Source organism: Heliconius melpomene, chromosome 3 (genome assembly GCF_056956725.1).
Source record: "Heliconius melpomene rosina isolate 202511_hmr_F chromosome 3, ASM5695672v1, whole genome shotgun sequence".
Classification (NCBI taxonomy): Eukaryota; Metazoa; Arthropoda; class Insecta; order Lepidoptera; family Nymphalidae; genus Heliconius; species Heliconius melpomene.
The window spans coordinates 10,905,471-10,929,621 of NC_140391.1; the positions used below are offsets into that span (position 1 = coordinate 10,905,471).

Consider the following 24,151-nt stretch of genomic DNA (forward strand, 5'->3'; position numbering starts at 1 on the left):
TACTTATAATAAATCTATATTTGTTAGTGATAAATCTGTATTTTTAACCAACTTTCAAAACAAGGAGGAGGTTCTCAAATAAATATTTTCGATTCGATACTCGATTCATTGATTTAATTAATTATTTTCGCTTCGATTTGAGTGTTTTTTGTAATATGCAATCATTACAAAAAATGTAAATAAAATGGACTATCTTACCACTAGGTTCTTCTCATCGCTCTGTCTACCCTGCTATATGCGTGAAGAGGAAAGTAAAACAAATGAGCCACCAACATACTATATGCTTTATTATATTTAGGTCGACGTTACACATTTACATTCATATTCAACAACGACTAGGAATAAGTCAATAGTAGGTACGACTACGCTAACAGTGGGGCCGCCCTTCCTAACGTCATCGCAGACAGATACAAACGGAACTACTAAAACTACTCTATAAATCAATTATTTACTTAAAATTATATAATATATGTTAAAAAAATAAGCAATAATATAAATACATGATTTCATTTACCTAAACTTGATATTTATACAAATATACATAGGTATGTACATTGATGAAACACTACGTACTCTGTCCGATATATAAAAATAAAATATCTCGTCTGCGCTAAAGTGTGCTTCAATATGACAGCGAACAGAAATCACAGTAGAGGTAATACACTCGTGTATATCTGCAATTGCAATGACATTAGCACGCGACGAAGAAGAACAACAACGATACTAAAAACTACCTTAAAAATATTTGATATGTATTCGTTTCTATATCACTAGTATACGATATGTTCGTACAAGTATAGTATAAGTCACACAATGATATGTACGAGTAGAGTAGAGTCTTGGCGAAGTAACAGGCAGGTGACTCGCGAGTCACCAGCAGTGGACAGTTGAACACGTGGCGTGTAAAGTCGGGGAACATCGACACATGTAACCTACGATTAAAGGTTTATTCATAACATCAGCGAAACAGCTGTTGAACAGAACCGTATATGTCAGTTATATACAAGTAGTGTGCCGCTGCAGCGCTAGCACTAGCGGAGTACAATATTAGTGTATATCTAAACAACGCGTAAACTATGTATCTCGAACACGTCAATATGAGTAAACTATAAAACATCATATAAAAACCAACAATTCGTGATCTATAATATCGTTTTGTATTATTTTACAATAAGAAAATAAGAATAGAGTTTTTAGATTTAACGCGATTTGCTTTAGAAATTTGGATAATTCGTCAGACAGTGGTTTGTGTACGTAAGCCGCTACAAGCGTCGCTCTCCGCGTTCTCCGCGCTCTCCGTGCTCTCCGCGCTGTCCCTACGTTAATTGACTTAAATAAGGAATCTCTTTATAAATAATGCATTTACATATAATATAATATATCTCATCTAACGTACAGTATATTCTCACAATAATTGATATGTTTGTGTTTCGTTACATTACATACAAGTTGGCTACAAAATAACATTTCTTCAAACACTGTTCTAACTATTGCTTTACTTACGAACTACCCCTTCGTGTGTGCCGTAAAGATACTGTAAACATTGAGCACTAGGTACACGGTATCCACGCCATCAGGAGTCAGGATTTGTCATATCCATGTTTAAAATGTTTAATTTCGGCACGAGGATGTCTCTAAAACAGCTGGCAAAGAACATCTTTATATCAAGACTAAGACAACACTTGAAAAATAATTGGTTATTAACACTAATTACGATCCATCCCCGCTGAAACCAAATTAATAATAATAAAAGTCGTCTCAGAAAGCCGTTTGTTTTCCAAACGGCTGTACTGGCGGAGGAGCATTGCTGTTTCCGAAGAGAGGAGTGGGTCCATCATTGGGATCATCGAGATCATCATCATCAGGTTCCAGGGCTGGGTTGATTCTGCCAGATTTTTCATCAGGGCCCACTAATGTGGATGCGGCACCATACAGTCGTCCGGGGACTCCCCCGAGAACCGACATTTGTTCCCCCGCTTCGGAGGGCTCGTCCACGCGACGGATGTCCTCAGGAATGTTCACAACGCAGTTGAAGTAGTCTGATTCGGGACTTAGGTAGCCCGAGTTGAATAAGAACCTGTTGATAAACATATACTCTTAGCAGCTTATAGAAATTATATATATTTTACTATTTTTATTAGAAGGGAATCTTATAATGAACTTTTAAGATTTCATATCCTAAAACCATTGCGCTCTTTAGAAATCTCTAATTAAAAAATAAAATCAAATCAGTAGGCAGAGGGAACCTAGTGTTTAAGCCGAGTTCTGGGAGCATTGCGTGTTGAGGCCTCGACACCAGAGCGGAGACCGCGCCACGCTGCTTACTAAATATGTTAAGCGTTCTCCGGTAATCCAAATGGTTCAACAGTTCTCGTATTAAATCTTAGGTATTACTGAGATTTATTGTGAAATAACAATCTTAAATACAAACGATATTTCTGTTTAAAGATCTTTATTCTCATTACGACGATGTCATTTACATGAAAAATTAAATAAAAGAAATATTATATAATATAAAAAGGCATTAGTGAACAAAGCTGATAGTAATAATAAAATGTAAATATAAAGTTAACGTTAAATGTAAATATTAGGTAAAAATAAAATGTAAATATAAAGTTAACATTAAATGTAAATATTAGGTAAAAATAAAATGTGAATAAAAGTTAACATATATGTAAGAGTAAAATTACTAATAAAAACATACAAAACAAAAACGTCATCCAATGGATCCAAATCCAAACCCCATCCACGCCCGTTGCCCAGCCATCATTCACCTCTTAAGAAGAGAATGATCGCCAAGCACGGACGCGCGAAGCCCGGACTTAAACTCATCAAACGACTTACAATTTGTAATCGCTTGCGGTAAACCATTAAATAGCATCACTCCCTGAAAAGTTATTAGTTTGCTCCCATATTTAGTACGTGTCTTTTGTAATATCAAATTATGCGCTCGTCTGTGATATTGGTTCTGATTGCCTTTGATCTCGAACGCAATCTCCGTGTGAACACTTCCATCTAAGATTTTTCGAATGAGTATGCATGTAGTGTAGTTGTATAACTGTTTTATATTCATTAATTTAGTCTTTTTGTATAGTTTTTCTGTAGGTGTTAAATGTGGATAGTTAAAAAGTGATTTAATAATTTTATTTTGTGATGTTTGTATGCATTGTATATGCCATTTCGAAGCCGTTCCCCATATTTCGATTAGATACAAGAGATGTGATTTTACCAGTGAGTTATATATCATTAGCCGGACTCGATGTGGAAGACATCGAGCGATTGATTTGAGTATGTACATAAGACTAGCAAGTTTGTTACATATATAATCAACCTATTGATTCCAACTGAAGTGAGAGTCGAGCCATATCCCAAGGTATTTTTCTTTATTCTTTTCTAGCAATGGAATGTTATTGATAGTTAGAGGCATATGATGTGGAATTTTTTTATTTTTTGATTTGAAAAACATATAACAGGTCTTTTCAGTGTTAATGGTTAGTAGGTTGCTTTGAAACCATGTATATAAAATGTCTAGATCTTGTTGTGCCCGAGATAAGATATCGTGTACTGAATGTCCGTGATAAATTAAGCAAGTGTCGTCGGCGTAAAGGATAAGTTCTCCGTGTAGGTTCAATTCACAAATATTATTGATATAAATTAAAAAGAGTAAGGGCCCTAAAATGGACCCCTGAGGAACGCCATAGGTTAAAGTGGCTGGCTCACTCTGGTAAATTCCTATTTTGACAATTTGAGACCGATTTTCAAGGTACGATTTGTAAATGTTAAAGGCGTAAATATTTAAATTATCAAAAGTTTAATACTAAAAATTAATTCGTATTCTGTCTTCATACATAGTTGTTTCACAAGAAATGTAACTAATCTACAAATATGACCTTCACGTGTTTGCCTGCATAGCAAGGCAGACAAACGGAACGTAGTTTTAAGATACTCCATTCCCACCGCGCCACCCGATATTGGAGACATTGAGTATTGAGTGGCCGAACTCGTTGCAAAATTATATATGCCAGTAATGAAAATAATGTAAATATAATAATTCCCAAGTGAGGACAATATTCGCCACGCGAGGACTGAACCCACAAACAGCGCCCTTGAATAGCACTTGCACACTTGCACTTTGTAATATACGAAACGTTCTCTAGAACAAACAACTGAGTGCTGTCTCTATTTGTAGAGAGGTGCTTCATTATACAGGGTTGCTGAAACTGCATATAGGGTCAAATATTTCAAACCCAAAACTAAAGAAATTAATCAAGGCACCTCAACAGTTTAGACGTAGGATGATGTGACCATACCTATATTTCGCGTGACGCATACGCGTGCGACGTTGCCGCGCCGACAGGTAAGTGTGTGCGTGTTTATGTTTTACTTTACAAATGTCGTTTTATTTTAAAACGATAATTTTATTATTTATTTTGTTTGAAAAAATAACTTTCACATATTTGGGAATTTTTTTTTTCTGAATTATTAGGCTTTTAGAGTAGGTAGTTAAAACTGTGGTTTCATTTAAAGTGGTGCTGACAATTATAATGATATATTTATTGAATTTCATTTAATGACTTCAAGATAATATGATGATAAATATTTTTTAAATACTTGATGTAATTATCAGAAATCGTTATACTCAAAATATTAAAAAAGTAGATTATTATACCAAGGGCTACGTGATATTATTGAACAATTAATATTAGGCAGTAAACACGCGGCACACCGACCCCCGCACGGCGCGCGCTCTAGTGCTCTAGAACTTGGACCCCGGGACTAGTCTCGTCGTTAGGTATATCATAAATCTCTAGTCCTATTTTGGACTAAATTATAAATAAACCAGACTCTAACAATTAGTCATTTCCCTTTATTAAAATATAAACAAATACAAAGAATTTTATTAGGTTTTTATATTAGCTCCTGTACATCAAGCACTCTAAGTACAAACTTAAGTTTTAAAATTTTCCTAAGAGTCACTTAGTTACTTATAAATAATATGAATATACTTACACTGACAACCACGAGATGAAGGCCAGTGTGAACAGCGACAACACCATCGCCAGGGTCCTGAACGGGAAGAGCTGGACTTCTTCCTTGGGGTCCCACCCTGGGTAATGTATCAAGGCAGATAGTCCCAGTAGTTTTTCGCCTCCGGAGAGCCGCACTAGTAATGCCACTATATACGCGGCTAGAGAACCGTAGGTATTGCAGTACTTCTTGAAGTGTACCACCATTAGTAGTTGCGGGAACAGAATGACGTAGACCAAGTCTGAACACATCGACCTGGAGACAAATGATATTATATTATGCATGCGTCTTGGGTGGGTTTAACGTACCTACCTACTATGTTTAAGTATAAAATAGGTAAAGACTTGAGATTTATTTAATCTCATAAGAATTTTAAATATAATTTTTAAAATCTAAAATTTTCTATACATAAATTAGCAAGTACAACATTAGCTCTTGTTGCTGTATACCACAAATAGCTGTATAACAGAAAATGACGGCACATTCTTTATAATTGAGTTTCAGTTTTAATGAACGCGAGTTCCTCGCAGCACAGGGCCGCGTGGACCCCGCGTGTGTAATGAGCTTCTAAAAACAAAGTTTTATTTTGTTACTTTGTTTTGTCCACTATTGTAAGAAACTCTCTCTTTCCACTAGCTCTAATTGTTTTGTCACTAAATATATTTCCATGAAAATTTTCTTTTTGACATTTTTCTTAACACCACATTCCAAGACTAATAAACATTTGACACAATGACTGCGCGGTTGTATAATAATTATCAGACTACGAGTATATCATATATAATTTATACAAAATCAAACGTGTTCAAGCTCTATCCCGCATGTAGAAGGGTGGGGAGCGAGGAATGGAGGAGAGACACAGCCAGTGCTTACAGTCAGATGGTGCCACTCATCACTGCGCCACGACAGGCTCCTGGTTCTCTGTTAGGTTAGGTACCTAAAGCCACATCAATATACTCGTATGCAGTGCAGTACGAGTATTTCCACCTATTACAAAGCATACATTTAATAGTTTTGTATATGCCTATAACAAAGGCTCTAATAGGTAGCTTGAACTAGTTGCATTTCCTGCCACGATGCGATGCACTTCCCATATAACATGATTAGAATCAAATATGTTTTAGTCATCAAGAGACTTCAAACGCGGTAGTTGTGGGTTCGATACACACGCAACCTAAAACTTGACATCATTCATAAATACAAAAAACTTCCAAATGCAATAATCATTTTGTCTACAGTTTTTTAAATCCACTACCACCAACTTTTATACTAAAATTGTATACCATTTTCAATTTTTTTTATGTATGGTTGTTACATTAAAATAATATATGAGTAAACATTTTTTAAAAGAACATAATCAGCTTACCACAGTCCATATATGGACGGTATGGTGAGCGCCATGACGGTGGACAGCACGCCCACCACCAGGATGGACACGCGCATCACCCAGATGATCTCCATCTCCGAGGCGTTCTGTCTGAAGATCAGCTTGTACACGTTCCTTAAGAATAATTAAAATTTTAAATAAAACAGCTTATTCAACATATGTTATTTCAAAATAAATGATACAATGGTTCCCCGAGCAGTCTCGGGCTCTCGGGTAACTCGCAGCGCTTCTATGATACTTAGTCAGGCTTCCTTTTACATGAGAGCTGCTTTGGATTTGTTTATGAACTATTTCATGAGATAATGTCTGCCTTGTCTTATTGCCTGCCCTATTCTCGGGCTTTTTACCCGCTTTTACTATGTTATAATTTACTATATTATAGTATATTAAAAAGGCTATTGTTTTTTAGGATTTAACTACAAATGTATATTCAACAAAGAAAGAACCTTCTCTGGTTTATTCGTCGGTTAGTGAACACAATAAAAAACATAACGCTTACCTAGCAAACATAGAAGATGCGCTCAACACACTTGAGTCAGCAGAGGACATGACAGCTGCAGACACTGCTCCGAGCCCGAAGAAGGAGACGAAGTCGGGCGTCAGGTACTGCAGCACTAGCGGGAGTATCATGGAGGTCTGGTCAGAGGTGAGCTCGCCGGTCTCGCTCAAGTGACCGTGGTAGCCGGTCTCGTTCCATGCTATAGACAAATAAAATAAGGTAAAGGGATTTCATTACAGTTCGATAAATAGAATTAAATAAAAGTTATTGATAGAAGATCCTATAATTTAGTTTCCTTATATTTTTTGTCTAGGATTAAAGCTATTGTTTGATTATTACAATAATGAACTCTCGATTTAAAGAAAACTAACAAACTCAATCAATTATCTACTACAGGGTTAATTTGACTTTAATAGATATATACATAAGGGTCATCATCATCATACATTTTGTGTCTTTTCTTGTCCCGCTACTTTGAATGCGTTTTAAAAATACAATTTTAAAGATAATTTAAATATTTTGCCATTTACGATAAATTTACTTATTAACTTAAAGATTTTTGTAATGTTTTAAATGTATTAAGGCTAATAATAATATTTTATGCTAGTTGCAAAAAACTTTTCAAAATGCTTCCATACAATTTTTCGTGTCCCATTCACCAGTTTACTTTTTAAAAATTGATTTGTTACGAATATTTATGGTTTTATTTGATTTCAGATATGTTTATATTATTTTATTTTATGCATAATATTAAATAGAACTATTTTTATTGATACATTATTTAATAAATAATATATATTAATTAATTAAATTTGTCCCAAAATATTGTCTTTTTGTTACTCAGGGCTAGTAACGTACAATTAAAATATGAACGCAATTATTTTGGATGGTATTTAATATTAGTTTTTATTGTGGCACCATACTTCTAAAAGTCAATGCTGTCGTAGCTACAACCAGTGATGTTCTCGCAGCAGTTGAGGGGTTCAAACGTTTTAGAGGGAATGCGTAAAATTACATCTCAGGGTTATAAACGGCTTTTATTTTGGTAAGTATTCTATTATTTCATTTTCTTGTTTATGTTATTTGCTTCTTTTTACAAAATCTCAAAAAAGTACTTCAGTGCTTGCATATGCAACACGTGGCTTATGAGCAAATATTTAAAAAGGTTAGAATTTCTCAGACTTTATTCTCAATTTTGTTATATTTCGTTACGTAACGAAACTGAGAAAATATGAAGCCTAGTTCATAATTACGTTACCATCGGAAGATATGTATATAAAAAATAAATTGCTGGCATATGGAAAAAATTATTGGTGACTTTTGATAACGTAAAATGACCAAAAATAATGATTTTTAAGTTTTTTGCCTGTTTGCTTGTTTGTCTATGTATTTGTGCGCGTAAGCGTGCGCTTATCTCAGAAACGGCTTAACCGATTTAGTAAAAAACATTTTTTATTCTTCCTGAAATTAGTTGTGATTTTGTAATTACTATTTTTTCTCTGGAGATAGTGAATTAATAAATATATAGCTCAAGCGAGCGAGGCTTTTATTTAAAAACAAATACGTTCTGTACTAGCGTTCTTAAAGATTTAAACAATAAACATGAAGTATTATTAAATACCTATTGATACATATTTTTTTATTTTCAGTAAGCGTCATGGCTCCTATGTCAAATGCTGAAAGACAATAAAGATATAGAGAACGTCTTAAACAGACCCTATTAAATATGAAGATATGCGGAATAAACACTTACAAAGAATTAAACTTAATTCCCGTGATAACGTCTCATATTTTGATATATTTTAAAGTGGATTTAATTTTATCATTAACTTTGTGATCTTCAGAAATATAAGTATATTACGTTACGAACTAGCATTATTATATTGTTAATATGGTCACTTTGTTATGTTTTCTTACATTTATAATCTGTTAATTCAACGATTGAATCTTTAAAATTTTAATTTGTGTCTCATTAAATAAAAAAAACAATAGTTTTATTCATATAATATTTTTATTTTGTTATGTATAATGCCTTATAACATCAGTTTCGTAACAAACATTATCAGTATTGTTACTTATCAGTTACGTTACGAATTCGAAAATGTCCACTTTTCTGATTATGACCCATAAACGTTTTTATTAAATAAGATATTTTAATTTTATTACATTTTTATTAGTGTTCAAAGTGACAGTATGTGTTCTATACCTATAAATTGAAAACGTGTTTAGCAAAACATTTTTTTTCCCGGTGAACCCTAAAATTTAAGTCCTAAAAGCAATATTTTTTAATGTTACATAAATATTTGTTTGGTTTAAGCGATTTTAATTATAATATGTATTTTTTCTTATAATAAAAGTAACACACTGTAGCTTGACATTTAACACGTACGCGTAGTCACAAATACGCATCTTTTTTCAACCTACCTCACAATCACATTGGTTTTTATTTGTTAGTGATTTTGTTTTATTTTTGTGTCTGTTAAACATTATTTGTATTTTTGTATAGTTTTTATGTTTTCTTTAATTTAATGTACTTAGGAATGTGCAGTGGTCACACAAGCCAAATCGGGCTTAAGACCGCGAAGAATAATTAATTTTAATGTACTTTGTTATAAATAAATAAATAAAAAAAATGCGGTTTTCATTATTTCAAATTTCCCTTTAAATTTATTGTTTCATTTGAAAAGGTTTATAAATATAAAAATTATATAAATTTTAATTAAAACTCTTTTATTCTATTGAATTGACTAATATTTTAATCATCAATATGATAGTTCCTGACCGATTTCGGCCACAGCGACTGACATCTGGCTAACAAGAGCTTCGTTGATGAGCTCTAATATGACTGACATAACCGACTTTACCAGAAAAAGTTCGGCCACATTCACTACATGTCAGCACACCCCCCAAATAATTATAATCAATAGCCTCAGGTACCCGGGCCTTAAGCTCGTCGCGTCTGAGATTGAGCTCATGTCGTCGTTTTATTTCAAACTCCGACACCTTAGTGCTAAGGATGCGTCTCCATTTAAGCCGATCAGCTGCAATTGTCTCCCATTGGGATGGATTGATGCCGCAACTCTTCATATGGCGCTTCAGCACATCCTTGTATCGCAATAATTGGCCGCCATGTTTCCGCTTTCCTACCTGCAGTTCGGAATAAAAGATGCGTTTTGCCACTCTTAGTTCCGTCATCCGGGAGATATGACCAGCCCAACGCAACTGTCTTCGCATCAAGAAGGCTTCCATTCCGTCGATCTTCGCACGTTGTAGAACTTCTGTATTACGAACACGGTCCCACCAACGGATATTCATAATATCACGTAAACACTTGAGATGGAATCGATCAAGTGTAGTAATATGCTTGCGATAGAGCGGCCATGTTTCAGAGGCATATAAGAGAGACGAAACTACAGTTGCCCTGTATACAGCTATTTTGTAACGAGCTTTAAGTCATGCGAGCGGAATACCTTGTTGCGCAGCCTGCCAAAGGCTGCGGCAGCAGCTCCAACTCTGCCGTTAATTTCGGTATCAAGGAGGCATTTCGATGTAATGGTGCTACCCAGATATCTGAAATGGTCTACCTGTTTGAGCGGGTAATCATCGAGCTTTCTCCAGCTGAGCCTCCGTTCAGAGTGTCATGTACCATCACTTCAGTTTTCTTTACACTGATCTTGAGGCCAAATCTTCGACATGACTCAGCAAGACTCGTGATAAGTCTTTGAAGACCCATTGGAGATTCCGCTACGAGACACAGGTCATCTGCAAACACTAACTCGGTGACAGTTGCATAAGACACTTTGGTGCAAGCGTTTAGTCTAGTCAGATTAAAGATACCGCCGCCATCAGTACGACAACGAATATGAATTCCTTCTGATAAAGTTTGCAAAGCCTCCCGAACTACAACTGCAAAGTACAGTGCGAACAGAGTTGGTGCAAGCACGCAGCCCTGTTTGACGCCACATCCTACCGAGAAGAACTCAGAGTCTTCACTTTGCATTCTAACACAGCATCGCATGCCATCATGCAGGAGACGAATCATTCTCACAAACTTATCTGTGCATCCAAGTTTCTCCATTACCACCCATAAGGCTTCACGAGGCACGCTATCAAAGGCCTTCTCTACGTCGACAAAGCATAGATATAGAGGTTGACCCTGTTCACGACTCTTCTCTTGTAGTTGTCGCACTGCAAAAATAGCCTCACACTTGCCTCGGTTCGGTCGAAAGCCGTATTGGGTTTCGGGCAATATAGATTCAGATAGGGGCAACAAGCGGTTAAGTAAAATTCGCCCAAAAACTTTTCCGGATGAAGCAAGCAATCTGCTCTGTTGCCCTTGTTCTTGAATAGAGGACAAACACGCGATGTACGGAAAGTATCAGGTACTTGCTCTTTTTCCCACATTTGTGCAAAAAGCTCCCACATATATATATGTAATTCTGGGCCACCGTACTTCATTAACTCCCCCGGTACACCGTCAATGCCAACCGCTTTTCCATTCCGCAATTGTTGAATGGCAACACTTACCTCACGCAGAGGTAGTGGCTCATCCAGCTCATTGAGTTTGGGAAGTGGTATAATCGACTTTATGTGAGTAATATCCGCAATTCGATCAACATTGAGCAATGTGTTGAAATGCTCTTCCCATCTTTTAAGCATGTCCTGTTTGCTAGTTAACAAAAGTGTGCCATCGAGAGATTTCAAGGGTACTCTAGTAAGAGGGCTAACGCCAATAAGGTTGCGGATCTCATCATAAAAAATTCCCAACTGATTAGTATCTGCGAGCCACTGTATGTGTTCCGCTTTTTCACGCCACCACTTGTCTTTTATTTCTCGCACATATCTCCGTAGGTCATCGCCAACCTGCTTAACCTGCCTTACCTGATGGTCGTCTTGGTGGCAACGCAATAGAATTCGATGTTTCTGAATGGCCTTGGTCAAAATTTCATCGTTGTCGTCAAACCAATCCTCGTGTCTATTAGGTTTAATACCCAGTGTCTGTGAGGCGGTGGCAATTAAGTTGGACGAGAGCGTGTGCCAATTAGCAACGAAGTCACCATCCTCAACATCCATAGTCTTAAGCTTAATGCTGACTGCCTGAGCGTAAATCTCGCGTGACTCTGGGTTTTGTAATTTTTGTATGTCTATTGTCTTAAGCTTAACTCCTCCTGATTTACGAGGAGGTTTTAATCGAAGCCTTTTCTTGGTGATGACGAGGCGGTGATCTGAATGACAAATCGCATTAGAGTTGCGCATAACGCGAGTGATATGCACCTGGGAGATGTTTCTTTGACGAACCATTATATAGTCAATCAGATGCCAGTGCTTCGATCTCGGATGCATCCATGTGGTTTTATACCTAGCAGGAAGTCTGAACATGGTGTTGGTAATGGCTAGTTCAAATTGGGCACACAACGACAGAAGAAGTTGCCCATTAGTATTCATATTTCCGACGCCGTGTCTTCCTAAGACATTTGGCCGAGATTCAAAATCGCGTCCGACACGTGCGTTAAAGTCGCCCATCAGAAGGATCTGTTCTCTAGGAGGTACTTTAGAAAGAACCTGCGTGACTTCCTCATAAAACCTAGCCTTTATTGTATCATCCTTGTCTAACGTCGGCGCATACACACTGATCACATTTACATAATTGTTATTGTCCAGATGCAGGCGTAGTGTGGTTACACGATCCGAGATGTGGATCGGATGTTCCTCCAATTTAGAAGTGATACTATTTTTGATAGCAAGGCCGACACCAGATCTTCTTGGTTCGGACGATGGAGTGCCTTTCCAGAAAAAAGTATAACCACCCCGACGTTCCACTCTTTCTCCTTCATCAGGCAAATGTGTCTCACTGAGAGCAGCGACATCAACATTATAGCGCCTGAGCTCACGGGACACGAGGGCTGTTTTTATGGGTGGACACAAGTTTGCTTCGTTGTCAATAAGGGTGCGCACATTCCACGCTGCGAAAGTCATATTAAGAATTTTATGGTTGTTTTTATGTTTATATTGTTTTCGACCACGTTATGAGTGATGCAGAGACAGCCGTGGTTACTACCTCTGAAATATAGTGGGATAAGCCTTTTTTAGGACACCTTTTCTAGTCCCCTCCCCGAATTGGGGGTAGCAGGGCGTCCCTGAATAGGGCTGCTACGTCACCCTGGGAGCTGCCGAATCGCACTGTTAACCCAAGGCAATGCAAAACGACCATCTTCCCGAGGCCGCCTACGTGCAGACATCAGACAAAGCCTAGCCGGCATCACGACTAAACCTCTCTACCTTTGTCCATCGCCGCAGGACTATTAGTAATCGGGGTCCATTGTCAGAGTCAAGTCATTTGCGCAGGATATTTTATAGTGCACAAGACGTATGTAACGACAGGGTGTGCGCAAACACAGGTGCACTCTTATCTCTCCCTCCCTGAGTCCGATGGAACGGGTACCGCTACAACCGGAGAAAGGTAGAAAGGCTTTTTTTTTTTTTAATTAATTTATTTATTTATTTTGTACCGTACCGAGTTTTTAGTTTGTATATATATAATTTTTTTTATTTTTTGGAATATTTTTTTTTTATTTTTTTTTTTTATTATTATTATTATTTTTTTATTTTTTTATATTTTTTTTATATGTTCTAGACATTTATTTATTGTTAATAAGGCTGACGCTGATATCTAAAGGTAGGATGTAGCAGATCTATACGACTCATTATATTAGTTGATGAATCAACTTTTACACCAAAAGTAGTACTATCGCAGTAGTATTATCGTATGTAATTTTATTTCGATGGTTTTTTTTTTTTTTTTTTAGATTTGTCCAAGACAGTCTTACTGACAGGTGGAGGAATATACGTTGCTCAAAGAGCTATCGTACGACTTTGATTAATATTTACTGTTAGCTACAAATCTTCTCAAGAACTCTCCCATTCCACCAAGCGGAGGAAGCCATTAATATTTCTCCACCGTCTTTTTTTTTTTTTTTTTTTTTAGCAAAGATCCCTACCTCTTCGATAAACAGTTTAATTATCACTAAACAATTAAGAGCTTAAAACACCACTATTTAATCAGGTTTCAGTTATAATAATAATATCATAGCTATTACAGTTTACATTTCTGTAGAAATCATGTGTTTTGGTGCGCAGACCTTTTACATTCTGATAATACATATTTAATAGATTATATAAATAATTGCATGCAATATTGTTTTACGTAAGTTTGTTCAGGGAATCCATGTTGTTAATGAGTTTGTAGTCGCTGTCGTCAGTTTTTCTCATGAATATACGCCCATTTCGAACCCATACATGTTTGTACTGTAACTCTTTTCCTTTTTTACGAGCGGCAGCGTGAAGTGATTTATTTGCTGTCGTTAGATGTTCGCAAACATATACAGGAACCTTGTTTCCACCAATACCAAGATGAGATGAATTAAGTTTGTTGAAGGGGTTACTTTTGTTGTACTTGCTCACAGTTGCTATAAATTGGTCGCGGACCAAGGAAGCACTAAGTTGGACTATAATTGATCTTGGTCTCGTCGATTTTGGATTTATTTTGGCAATGCGAGAACAGTGAGCAATTTCATTATCTTTTATATTGAGGTTTATAGATTTTGAAAGTTCTTTAACTATAGTGATCAGATTTTCGGTTTTAGATTCTGGTACACATTGAATTTCAACATTGTTTGCTCGAGCTTGTTGTTCCATTATATTAATTTTATTTTGTAGAGTATTCACGGTAGTTTGTAGAGCTTCATTATTTTGTTTTAATTGACTAGTTACTTCACAGTGCATGTCGAGTTGCTGTTTCATACCTTCGTATTGATTACTCATGAAAGTAACTGACGTTTGCAATTCTTCAATTTTGTTTTCAAATCTTTTAAAGTTTGTATCAATAGTGTTGGTTATTGTTTTATTAATGCTGACCATTAAATTAGACATTTGTTTCTCAATAGCGTCGCTCACAATACTTCGTATGTTATCGTGGGTAATTTGTTCATTTGTTATTGGTGACGTCGGTGAACTAAGAGCTTGCCTTTTGTATGACCTTTTAGTAACATTAAAATCAGTAGCTTTTGAATTTGTACGGTTACCTGCAGTACGTACAGGCGTCTCATCAGTTGTTTTATACCTATTACACTTAGGACAGCTCCAATTAGTAAGCGCACTTGAATGCGAGTCAATTCCCAAGCAACCGAAGTGGTAACCTTTTTTGCAATGCAAACATTTTATATATCGATCCTTATTCTTAGGCGTATTGCAACATCCCCACGACGATTCTGTTTCCATATTTGCTATTATTTTTAAAATTTATAAAAAGTTATTAGAAAAATATTTATATTATATTTAACTGAGGTTTGAACTAAGGATCGGCAGATTAATTCTCAGTACTACACCACAGATCCAATTTGCAACTACCGTAAGTAGCAAAAAATACGCTTTTAGTTTTGCTGTAAAGCAGCGAAAAATAAAACGATGACGGGTATGTATCGATTTTTTTTTTTCAAACGTTGTCACCTTCAATGTTTGACTTCACTAATTTAACACTTTAGTTAATTATTTTAGTCATTATTACGCACTTTCACTGGTGTATTCTTCACAAATATTGCACAAAATCAATATATCACGCAACACAATAATTTTATGATCATTTCAACAACAAATACTACTTTGCAAATTAAAATGCAACAAACGAACGAAAACACGTCTACCTCCTCGGACGGTACGGTGTATTCTCGGACGGTACGGTGTATTTCTCTAATCATCAATATAGAGTTCTTAAAATCATAATACTAAATAGAACACGAAAGCAATTCAGATTAGTAAATGTGTGATAGAAGCGAGCGACGCCGCGAGCGGGTCGCTAGTACCAAACGAGGTAAAGGTTGAGGACAAGCTCACCGGTGCCTTTAGCAATGGCGCCGATGAGCACGGGCGGGATGGCCATGAAGATGCAGCCGATGGCCGCCACGTACGACAGCACCTGCGCGCGCCCCGCCGTCTTGCTGCTCAGCACGCGCTGGAAGTACACCTGGCCACCCAACAGTTGTATATAGTTAAACAATTGACTGAGCCCCTTTGCTGTCAAATTATAATTATGTTATAGGATATCACCTGCCACGGTATCCCTCCAAACACAAGTAACAGGCCGTAATCAATATAGTACCAATAATAATCAGGGTCGACTTCGCCTATCCAATCCACTTCCATGGAGCTGAGTGGCTTCACGTGCTCGTTTGCCCACGCGAAGGGAATACACATCCAGAGGCCGATGAATATGCAGAAGAGTTGGATCACATCAGTGTAGGCCACTGAGTATAAGCCTCCGAAGAGTGTGTAGAAGACCGCCACGCAGGCACTGAATATGACTGAGGTCCGGTGGTCCATGTCGATGATGACAGCGAGTGTTGCACCTAAACAGACCCATTGTTGTGAGGAAATTATATTTTAAGATCTAATACTTATTATTAATATAATGTGCAGGTTAAAAATACTCAGGTTTTTCAGGTTGTAGCAGGAGAAGCCAAGAGAACCTAGATAGAGCGCGAAGCTAAAAGAAACTAATTTACAAAACACATTTGAAAAAAGAAAATAAACATTAATTTTAATATGCTTACATATTTAATTTCTTGATATAAATTATAAAATTTCTCCCATAAAAAATCTTTAATAAAATACTACAACTTTACGTCCAGAAAAATTGTATAAGAAAATAGAAAAGGGGCAAACATAAACAAGAAACTCAACGCAAAAGTGCGCTTTTACTTTAATATTATAAAAGTGAGGGCGGCTCTTTTAGAGTGGCATCGACATCAGCGGTGGTAGTACTGAAATAAGCGCTAAGAATTCCTTGACTTCCTCGCGCGATGAAGGCCGGTGCGAACGATTCACAGTCTGGGGCCAGGAATGTTAACGACGCTCGTATTGTATGTACAATATGTGTACGACATATACCAATATAAACTAGTGCTCGCGTGGACTTTAACATACAAACAAAAGACAAGAGAAAATGGAAAGTAAAAACACAATATAATATTCCCGTTACGTTTTTCCGTTCTCACAAAATTTTTTGTCTATAATTCCTTTTTCTACGTAAAAAAGACATTTTCCTTTATATCAGACAGTCACCTACTTGCTGCGCGCTGGTGGATGGCTCAGTCACAATAAAAGCGGAAGACAACCTCGCAAGTAATTTATGTCCATAAGCAAGGATTGAAGTTTAGCACGGTAATAGTTCAAAGTCTAATTCAACTTATAGGTTTTTTTAAGCTTCACGCTGTATCCCGCACACAGCGCGGGTACGCAGAGGGAACGTAGTGTTAACACACTCCGTTCCCCATTTTCTGCCATTGCGTGTTGAGTGGCAGAACTCAACGCGGCGCTTTGCCTCGACATCAGAGCGAAGAAATGGAAATATAATCGTACATAAATATTTCACTCCCTCGAGTGGGGATCGAACCCACATCCGTTGCGTGACAATCACATCCTTGTGTATAATTTTGAACATAAAAAAAGCAATTTGTTCAATTTCAACCGGATCTCATAATGAAATCTAAGCACCCTTGACGTGTACCCTTCCCAATACATTTGCCGGGCCGAGCTCACAAAGTGTGACTGTACACGCGGGTGGTGGTGGTCCACTCGAGGAAATTAAATATTTTTTTCTTTTTTTATTTCCATTTTCTTTGCTTTCTTGTCGAGGCAAAACACGGCGTTGAGTTCCGCCATTCAACACGAAATGCTTTCAGAATTTGTCTGAAAGTGGGGAACGGAGTGTCTTAATACTAGGTTTCCTTTGCCTGTCTGCTTGTGACGTCACGTCGACACGTCATAGAGGAGACCCGCGTCACTCACCTGCTTCATAATCCTATACGAAACAAGTTATGTAATGTATAATACACAGAAAGGGTAAGGTTTCTTCAATATGTCATATTTAATGGTTTTGATTATTTGGTTAGACAAAGTTCAATTCATTTAAATAAAGTTAAATAAGTATATATTTATAAATTTTTAACAAAAAAAGGTATCTTTTGTACTTACTTAGACTGAAGTCGTATTCTTAATTGGGATCAACTTTCAGTCTGTCTAATTGGAATTTACTCTTTCAGGAATTATAACAATATAATTTGTTTTAGGTACTAGCTTTATCTGCGAATTCTTTACTTGTATTTTTGTTTATATTTCATAAATTTTAACTTTGATTGTAGTAATTAATACTCTTTCAAGAAAATATATTTTAAAGTTATTTTTGCAATGAAAAAGAGAATGCAAACAAAAGTTACGATTAGCTCGCCCGCCTAACAAAGTCAGAGCGACGCCTGAGGGAACCTATCCTGACCTAACCTACCCCTCCTCACATAATAGATGCTTTGCCGTCTGGTTAATAACTTACCAGACTAGAATATACTTTTTACTTTTTATTCTCTGCCTGCCTTACTACACCCGTAGTGTGCGGGAGTAAGCGTGAAACTGCTTTTTCATAGCGCTCTGCGCGATACGAACCAGAGATGACTGACAACCAAACATCAGCTTTCATGTATACAGTAGCGGCGTTAGGGTAGGGCGACGCCGGATAAAAAGGGCACCGTAGACGCCCGTTTAGGGCGCTTTGCGCAAAGATGTCTCCTCGCTGCAGTGGCGTAGCTAGGGTATTTGCTGCCCGGTGCGGCTTAGGGGACTTGATGCCCTTTAAAATGGTCTAAGAGCAAAAAAAAAAAAAACAAAGTGATCGTCGACTTTGATTACTGATAACGGGGACACAATCTAGCAATCTAAAGTAACAATCTTAACAACTTTGAAAATAAAATTGCAGAAAACATAGACTTTGAATGCCTAATAAAAGAGTTCGCAGATAGAAGAGAAATTTTATTAGTTTTTTTCATTATATTTTTTTTTAAATATATGGTTATTTTGTTGTACCCATTCCCTTTTTTGTATGTTATTGAATTGTAGTTAGGGGGCGCCGAAAAAACTTTGCCCAGGGCGCCGGTAGTGCTAAAACCGGTACTATATATATATAAACAATTTAAAAATAACTAAAAAGTTATTTTTAAGTAACTAAAATATTGTTGATGTTTTAAAAGATAAATGGAATGAAATCATATCACATGAACTTTTTCTAAGTGCCTACGTACGTAAATACTACAGAGTCTAGTTGTATGTAGGGAGCACCAGCACAGAGATGAGAACAGTACTCCATATGAGGCCGAACCTGGGCCCTATGATGAGCTAATTGGTGTTTTGGCGTAAAGTACTGCCTCGCTCTGTCGATGACCCCAATTTCTTTGAAGCCAACTTCGCCTTGGTTTCCAGCTTATGGGGCAGTATAATGCGTAGTGGAGTGGCATAAGGGAGTTCCCGAGGGATGCCTCAACAGAAAACAGAAGTTTATTTCGGCACTGATCGACGTTATCTCGAGACAGAGTGTACAGCGTCCACTGTGCTATCATCTGTATAGTAATGAGCTTTAGAATCTTCTGACTTGTTATTGATATTTGTTGTTATGAAATAATGTAGGGGACGGCACCCCGTCTTATGGAACGCCCGTGAGTTTTATAAGTAGCGCACCGTGCCACACTCGGTCGAAGGCCTTTGCCATGTCCAAACTACCTGCCAGGCCCTTCTCCTTGGTTTCTATAGGTTACGTAAGTCAGAAGATCACCGGTTGAGCGACCGTGGCGGAAGCCATTGATTAATCGGTGATTCTCCAGATAAGCCAAGAACTTAAGATACTTCCCAACTGCGACTCAATGGAATCAACAATTATTATATTATGTACTTTATTTTCAAAGCAATCTACAATGACTATAATATTTGGAAAAGCTATGAAAATGTGCACATCATATGTGCGAGTATATTTAACAAAACTAATATTAGCCGCGTGTATATATTTGCATACAAATTAAATCTGAGCTTTCGTATCTGAGCGCTTTGAAAATGAAAATGTAAACGTTTTGACGAATGTTATTATTACATTTAATAAATATTATTAATATTACTAAACATATCGTCCAGTTGAAGTCGGGACATCTGAGTAGCAGTAGTACTTTGCTATTTCAGAGATAAGTTTAACAAAGTGAAAGGCTGGACGAGGATAGTATTTTCATAAGGTGCAACTGTGGAACGTCGGGAGCATATCCCAAACACTACGGTGTTGGTTAGTCCGTCATCCACAACTGTTTATTATTTCCATTTGACTAAAGGAGCGAAGTGACAACAGTATAGGCGTCGTCGTCATCCAACCCCTCTAGTATAAGCTCTAGATATAAGTACAGTTTAAATTGTCCCAAAATTAAGTACGCCACATTATAAGAACTTTCTTAAAATAAAAAAAGCACGGGCAACTATGCGCCCGTGGATGTAGTTTTTAAAATGAAAAAAAAAGTATAGGCGTCGTTAACCCTTAAGGACGGCCTTATTATTAATATAAATGAGGGTGGGCTAAAACTCTTTTTTTTATTTTAATTGTTTTATATACATTTTCATTTGAGGCCAGTCATGGCGCAGGGGCCGCAGGGACACTAGGCTTCGATTCCCAATCAATAAATATTTTAATTTTCTCGCTGTATCAAAGCGCGGCGTTGAGTTCCGCCTCACAACATGCAATTCCTATGTTCTGCATCAGTCTATGTCAAAAAGTGGATGTAAAAGTGACCATGATGATGAGGATGATGATGATATTAAGATGATGATGATGATGATGTTTCAACTAAGTTACCCAATGCCGCTAATATGCCGGCGGCCCAGAACACCTCCCCGCAGAGCGCGGGCAGGAAAAGTAGCCCGCCCATGCGGCTCCCGAACGAGTCCTGCAGCGGGTCCAGCATCGTCACGTAGCCCTGCTTGCGCATCGGGTTCGCGAAGAAGATGCCACCTACACATATTATATAAATGTAATATATTCGCTATGTCTACCTTTAATAAAGTTGTCCACTAAACAGCTTAAATGAAAATAACATATTATTCAATAAAGTAAATTAAAATTAAATTATACTGTACGAATAAATTACGATAAAAAGTCTGTACCTGTCGTGGCGCCAGGACTCAACAAGGGCACTGTAAACTCGACAAAGTGGGAAACGGAACTACACTCTCCACCCACCACAGATACTCGTATAACATATTTGAATGTTTCCGTGATATCACACTAACACTCGCCATGTCGTAGAAAAATATGTACGTTACTTACATCATGAAAATTATGAAAATAACTAAAAGTCAAATTTAAAGCAGAAACCAAAACTTTACATCTCCAAGCCTGGCTACGACAGCGTCTTAATAATATTTGGCTTTATGAAATCTCGCCTAGACCTTCTTACCAGAGTGCTGTCAGCACTTAAGAACTGGGTTTCCATATAATCTACTAGCGGACGCGCACAGCTCCGCTTGCTTATTTAGGGGTGAATTCTAATAAACCATAAAAGGTGTTTTCAATGAAATATTTTTAACAATCTAAATTTAAAATTTTATAAAAATCGGTGGCGATTTAAAGATTTTTCCATACAAACTTTCAACCCCTTATCTGCACCCTTAGGGGGTGAATTCTAGAAAACCATAAAACACATGTTCAATTAAATATTTTTAAGAGTCCGAATTTCAAATTTTATAAAAATTGGTGCCGATTTAAAAAAAATCTATACAAACTTTCAACCCCTTATTTGCACCTTCAGGGGCAAAATTTTAGTAAACCATGAAACATGTGTTAATTTAAATACTTTTAAGAGTCTGAATTTCTAATTTTATAAAAATTGGTGCCGATTTAAAAAAAATATATATACAAACTTTCTACCCCTTATTTTCACCCTTAGGGGGAGAATACTAGAAAACGATGAAACACGTATTCAATTAAATACTTTTAAAAATCTAAATTCCAAATTTTATAAAAATCGGTGCCGATTTAATTTTTTTTCCATACAAACTTTCAACCCCTATTTCACCCCTTTTGGGGTAAAAATTTTTCAAAATCCCTTCTTAGTGGATATATATCTATATATATAAAAGGACTTGTCCTCACTGACTGAGGTAAGACGCACGCACAGCCGTAACCGCTGTGCGTAGAAACGTGAAATTTGGACAAATGTTTACTTTCGTAATCTGGACATCCACTAAGAAGGGATTTTGAAATAATTTAACCCTAAAGGGGCGAAATAGGGGTTGAAAGTTTGTATGGAAATTTTTTTAAATGTGCACCGATTTTTATAAAGTTGTAAATTAAGACTCTTAAAAATATTTAATTGAACACGTGTTTCACGGTTTTTTAGAATTTACCCCCTAAGGGTGCCAATAAGAGGTTGAAAGTTCGTATGGAATAATCTTTAAATCGCCATCGATTTTTATAAAATTTGTAATTTAGACTCTTAAAAATATTTCATTGAACACGTGTTTCATAGTTTATTAGAATTCACCCCTAACTAAGCAAGCGAAGCTGCGTACGTCCGCTAGTATTTTGATATAATTGAACAAGGTATAACTTCTGACAAGTTTCGGTACAGGACGTGTACCGAACTCCTAACAACTTTGATGGACGATCAAAATGTGTTAAACGCTTTTTTAATTCATCGAACTCACGCCGAGAATTGTATGAAACCTTTCTACTTTTTCTCGTGTTATTAGTGTTTCTTTCACAATCCGTCCCTCTTAATTAAACATAACTGTCAGCTACAAGTTTTTAAGTATTTACTAACATATGTATGTGTTATTCACATGGTATAATTAAACTTTTTTGTAATTTTTTTAAGTCATATAAAAACATACATATAAAATACAATTACTATTTTTACTAACTTTAAACACATAAAAGCAAATATGGAAGATATTATACAGATATAATACAAAGATAGATAAAAATAGTTCCAATCGAAAACCCACAAAAATAGTTTGAAGACTTACTTATATATCGTGAAGATATATTCAGTACTATTAATTAGTTATTTAGCTTAATAATTACATAGGTTGTAGGTTCGATCCCCACTCGAGGAACATATTTATTTAACCTTATATTTCCATTTCTTTGCTTTGATGTCGCAAAGCGCGGCGTTGAATTCCGCCACTCAATACATTCTCAATTCATTCCCAAATTCGGCGGAAAGTGGGAAACGGAGTGTCTTAACACTAGGTTCCCTCGGCTTACCCCGTTGCGTGCGAGTATACGTATAAAACAATAGTAACAACTAAGTTAGTACAAGGCGGAGCAGCAGTCAGTAGGCTGTGGATAGGGGAGTGGCAGTTAAAGAGGCCTCGTTACACCTGAATATATGTCGAGAGGCCCTCCACGTCGCCACGCGCTGATGCTGCTTTAATAAAATTGCTTTTTTCTATCTTATATCAAATAATGAAATCGTGGCCCAGTTGGAAGTATCTTTCATTGAATGAAGATTGTAAATTCAATTCATAGGTTATTAAATATTTTATTTAAATGGGAGGAGTCTTCCCCTCTATTGACCTTCGAGAACACAGTATCGACGATATTGGAGGAAGCTCACGTAAAAACCATGGAAGTGGAAGAGGCATGCATGTCGCAGCGTTTGGCGCTCCATTCTCTCTGACTACCCCAATAGTCAACTATCTAACACGAAATGTCTGTAAGATGGTAAGAAACAGATTTTCCATGTCTATCTCTGTGCAAGACTATGGAGCGTTTACTGAATGAAAGGCTTCTGGTATATCTGGAGGATAATGATCTCCTAAGCGATAACCAGTACGGATTTCGTAAAGGGCTATCGACGGGAGATCTCTTTGTGTGTGCCACTCACATATGAGGCGAGGCTATCGAGAGATATGGCGAGGCCCTTGCCGTGTCTCTCGATATCTCTAAAGCATTTTACAGGATCTGGCATGCAAGCCTCATAAGTAAGCTTCCCGCATATGGAATACTGCTTGACCTTTGCAAATGGATATCAGACTTCTTCAGTGAGCGATCTATACAAGTTGTGCGTTGTACAAGTGTACAGCAGGTGTTGATGGCCGCGTATCTGATCAACAGGCTATAAATGCCGGAGTTCCTCAAGGATCTGTTCTATCCACAACCCTATTCCTGCTGCACATCAACGATATGTTAACACCCGGTATTGTTGGGTACGGTGTTGATGACAGCACGGTTGTTGACAAATATCTGTCCAATGCGAAAACCAACCGAAACGAGATGCAGTCTTGTCGAGAGTCTATGATCGGTCGTCTGAAGAGATGTACCCATACCGATAGCTGACCATCTTGAGGTTCTTGGCATGAACTGTGAACTTGGCATAAAATGA

At 37.0% G+C, this 24,151-nt stretch overlaps 2 protein-coding genes across 2 annotated transcripts in view; both read right to left on the bottom strand.

Moving 5' to 3' along the window:
• Window positions 1-265: 265 nt before the first annotated feature.
• ChT (choline transporter) overlaps window positions 266-24,151 on the bottom strand; it is a 28,029-nt gene continuing 4,143 nt past the window's right edge. Inside the window, exons 4-10 of the mRNA XM_085207227.1 lie at window positions 20,620-20,775; window positions 16,017-16,315; window positions 15,804-15,933; window positions 6,915-7,113; window positions 6,395-6,529; window positions 5,011-5,283; window positions 266-2,077 (exon numbers count right to left, since the gene is read on the bottom strand). Of these exons, the coding sequence (XP_085063353.1) occupies window positions 1,759-2,077; window positions 5,011-5,283; window positions 6,395-6,529; window positions 6,915-7,113; window positions 15,804-15,933; window positions 16,017-16,315; window positions 20,620-20,775 (1,511 nt within the window). The 3' untranslated portion in view covers window positions 266-1,758. The remainder of the gene's footprint in view (window positions 2,078-5,010; window positions 5,284-6,394; window positions 6,530-6,914; window positions 7,114-15,803; window positions 15,934-16,016; window positions 16,316-20,619; window positions 20,776-24,151) is intronic.
• LOC146540203 (uncharacterized) lies at window positions 14,111-15,746 on the bottom strand. Its single transcript, XM_085207230.1, has one exon. It carries the CDS (start codon window positions 15,189-15,191, stop codon window positions 14,115-14,117), a length of 1,077 nt encoding a protein of 358 aa, XP_085063356.1. The 5' UTR covers window positions 15,192-15,746; the 3' UTR covers window positions 14,111-14,114.

Excerpts from the sequence above, each read along its gene's own strand:
- LOC146540203 (XM_085207230.1), bottom strand. The coding sequence starts at position 15,191 with ATGGAAACAGAATCGTCGTGGGGATGTTGCAATACGCCTAAGAATAAG.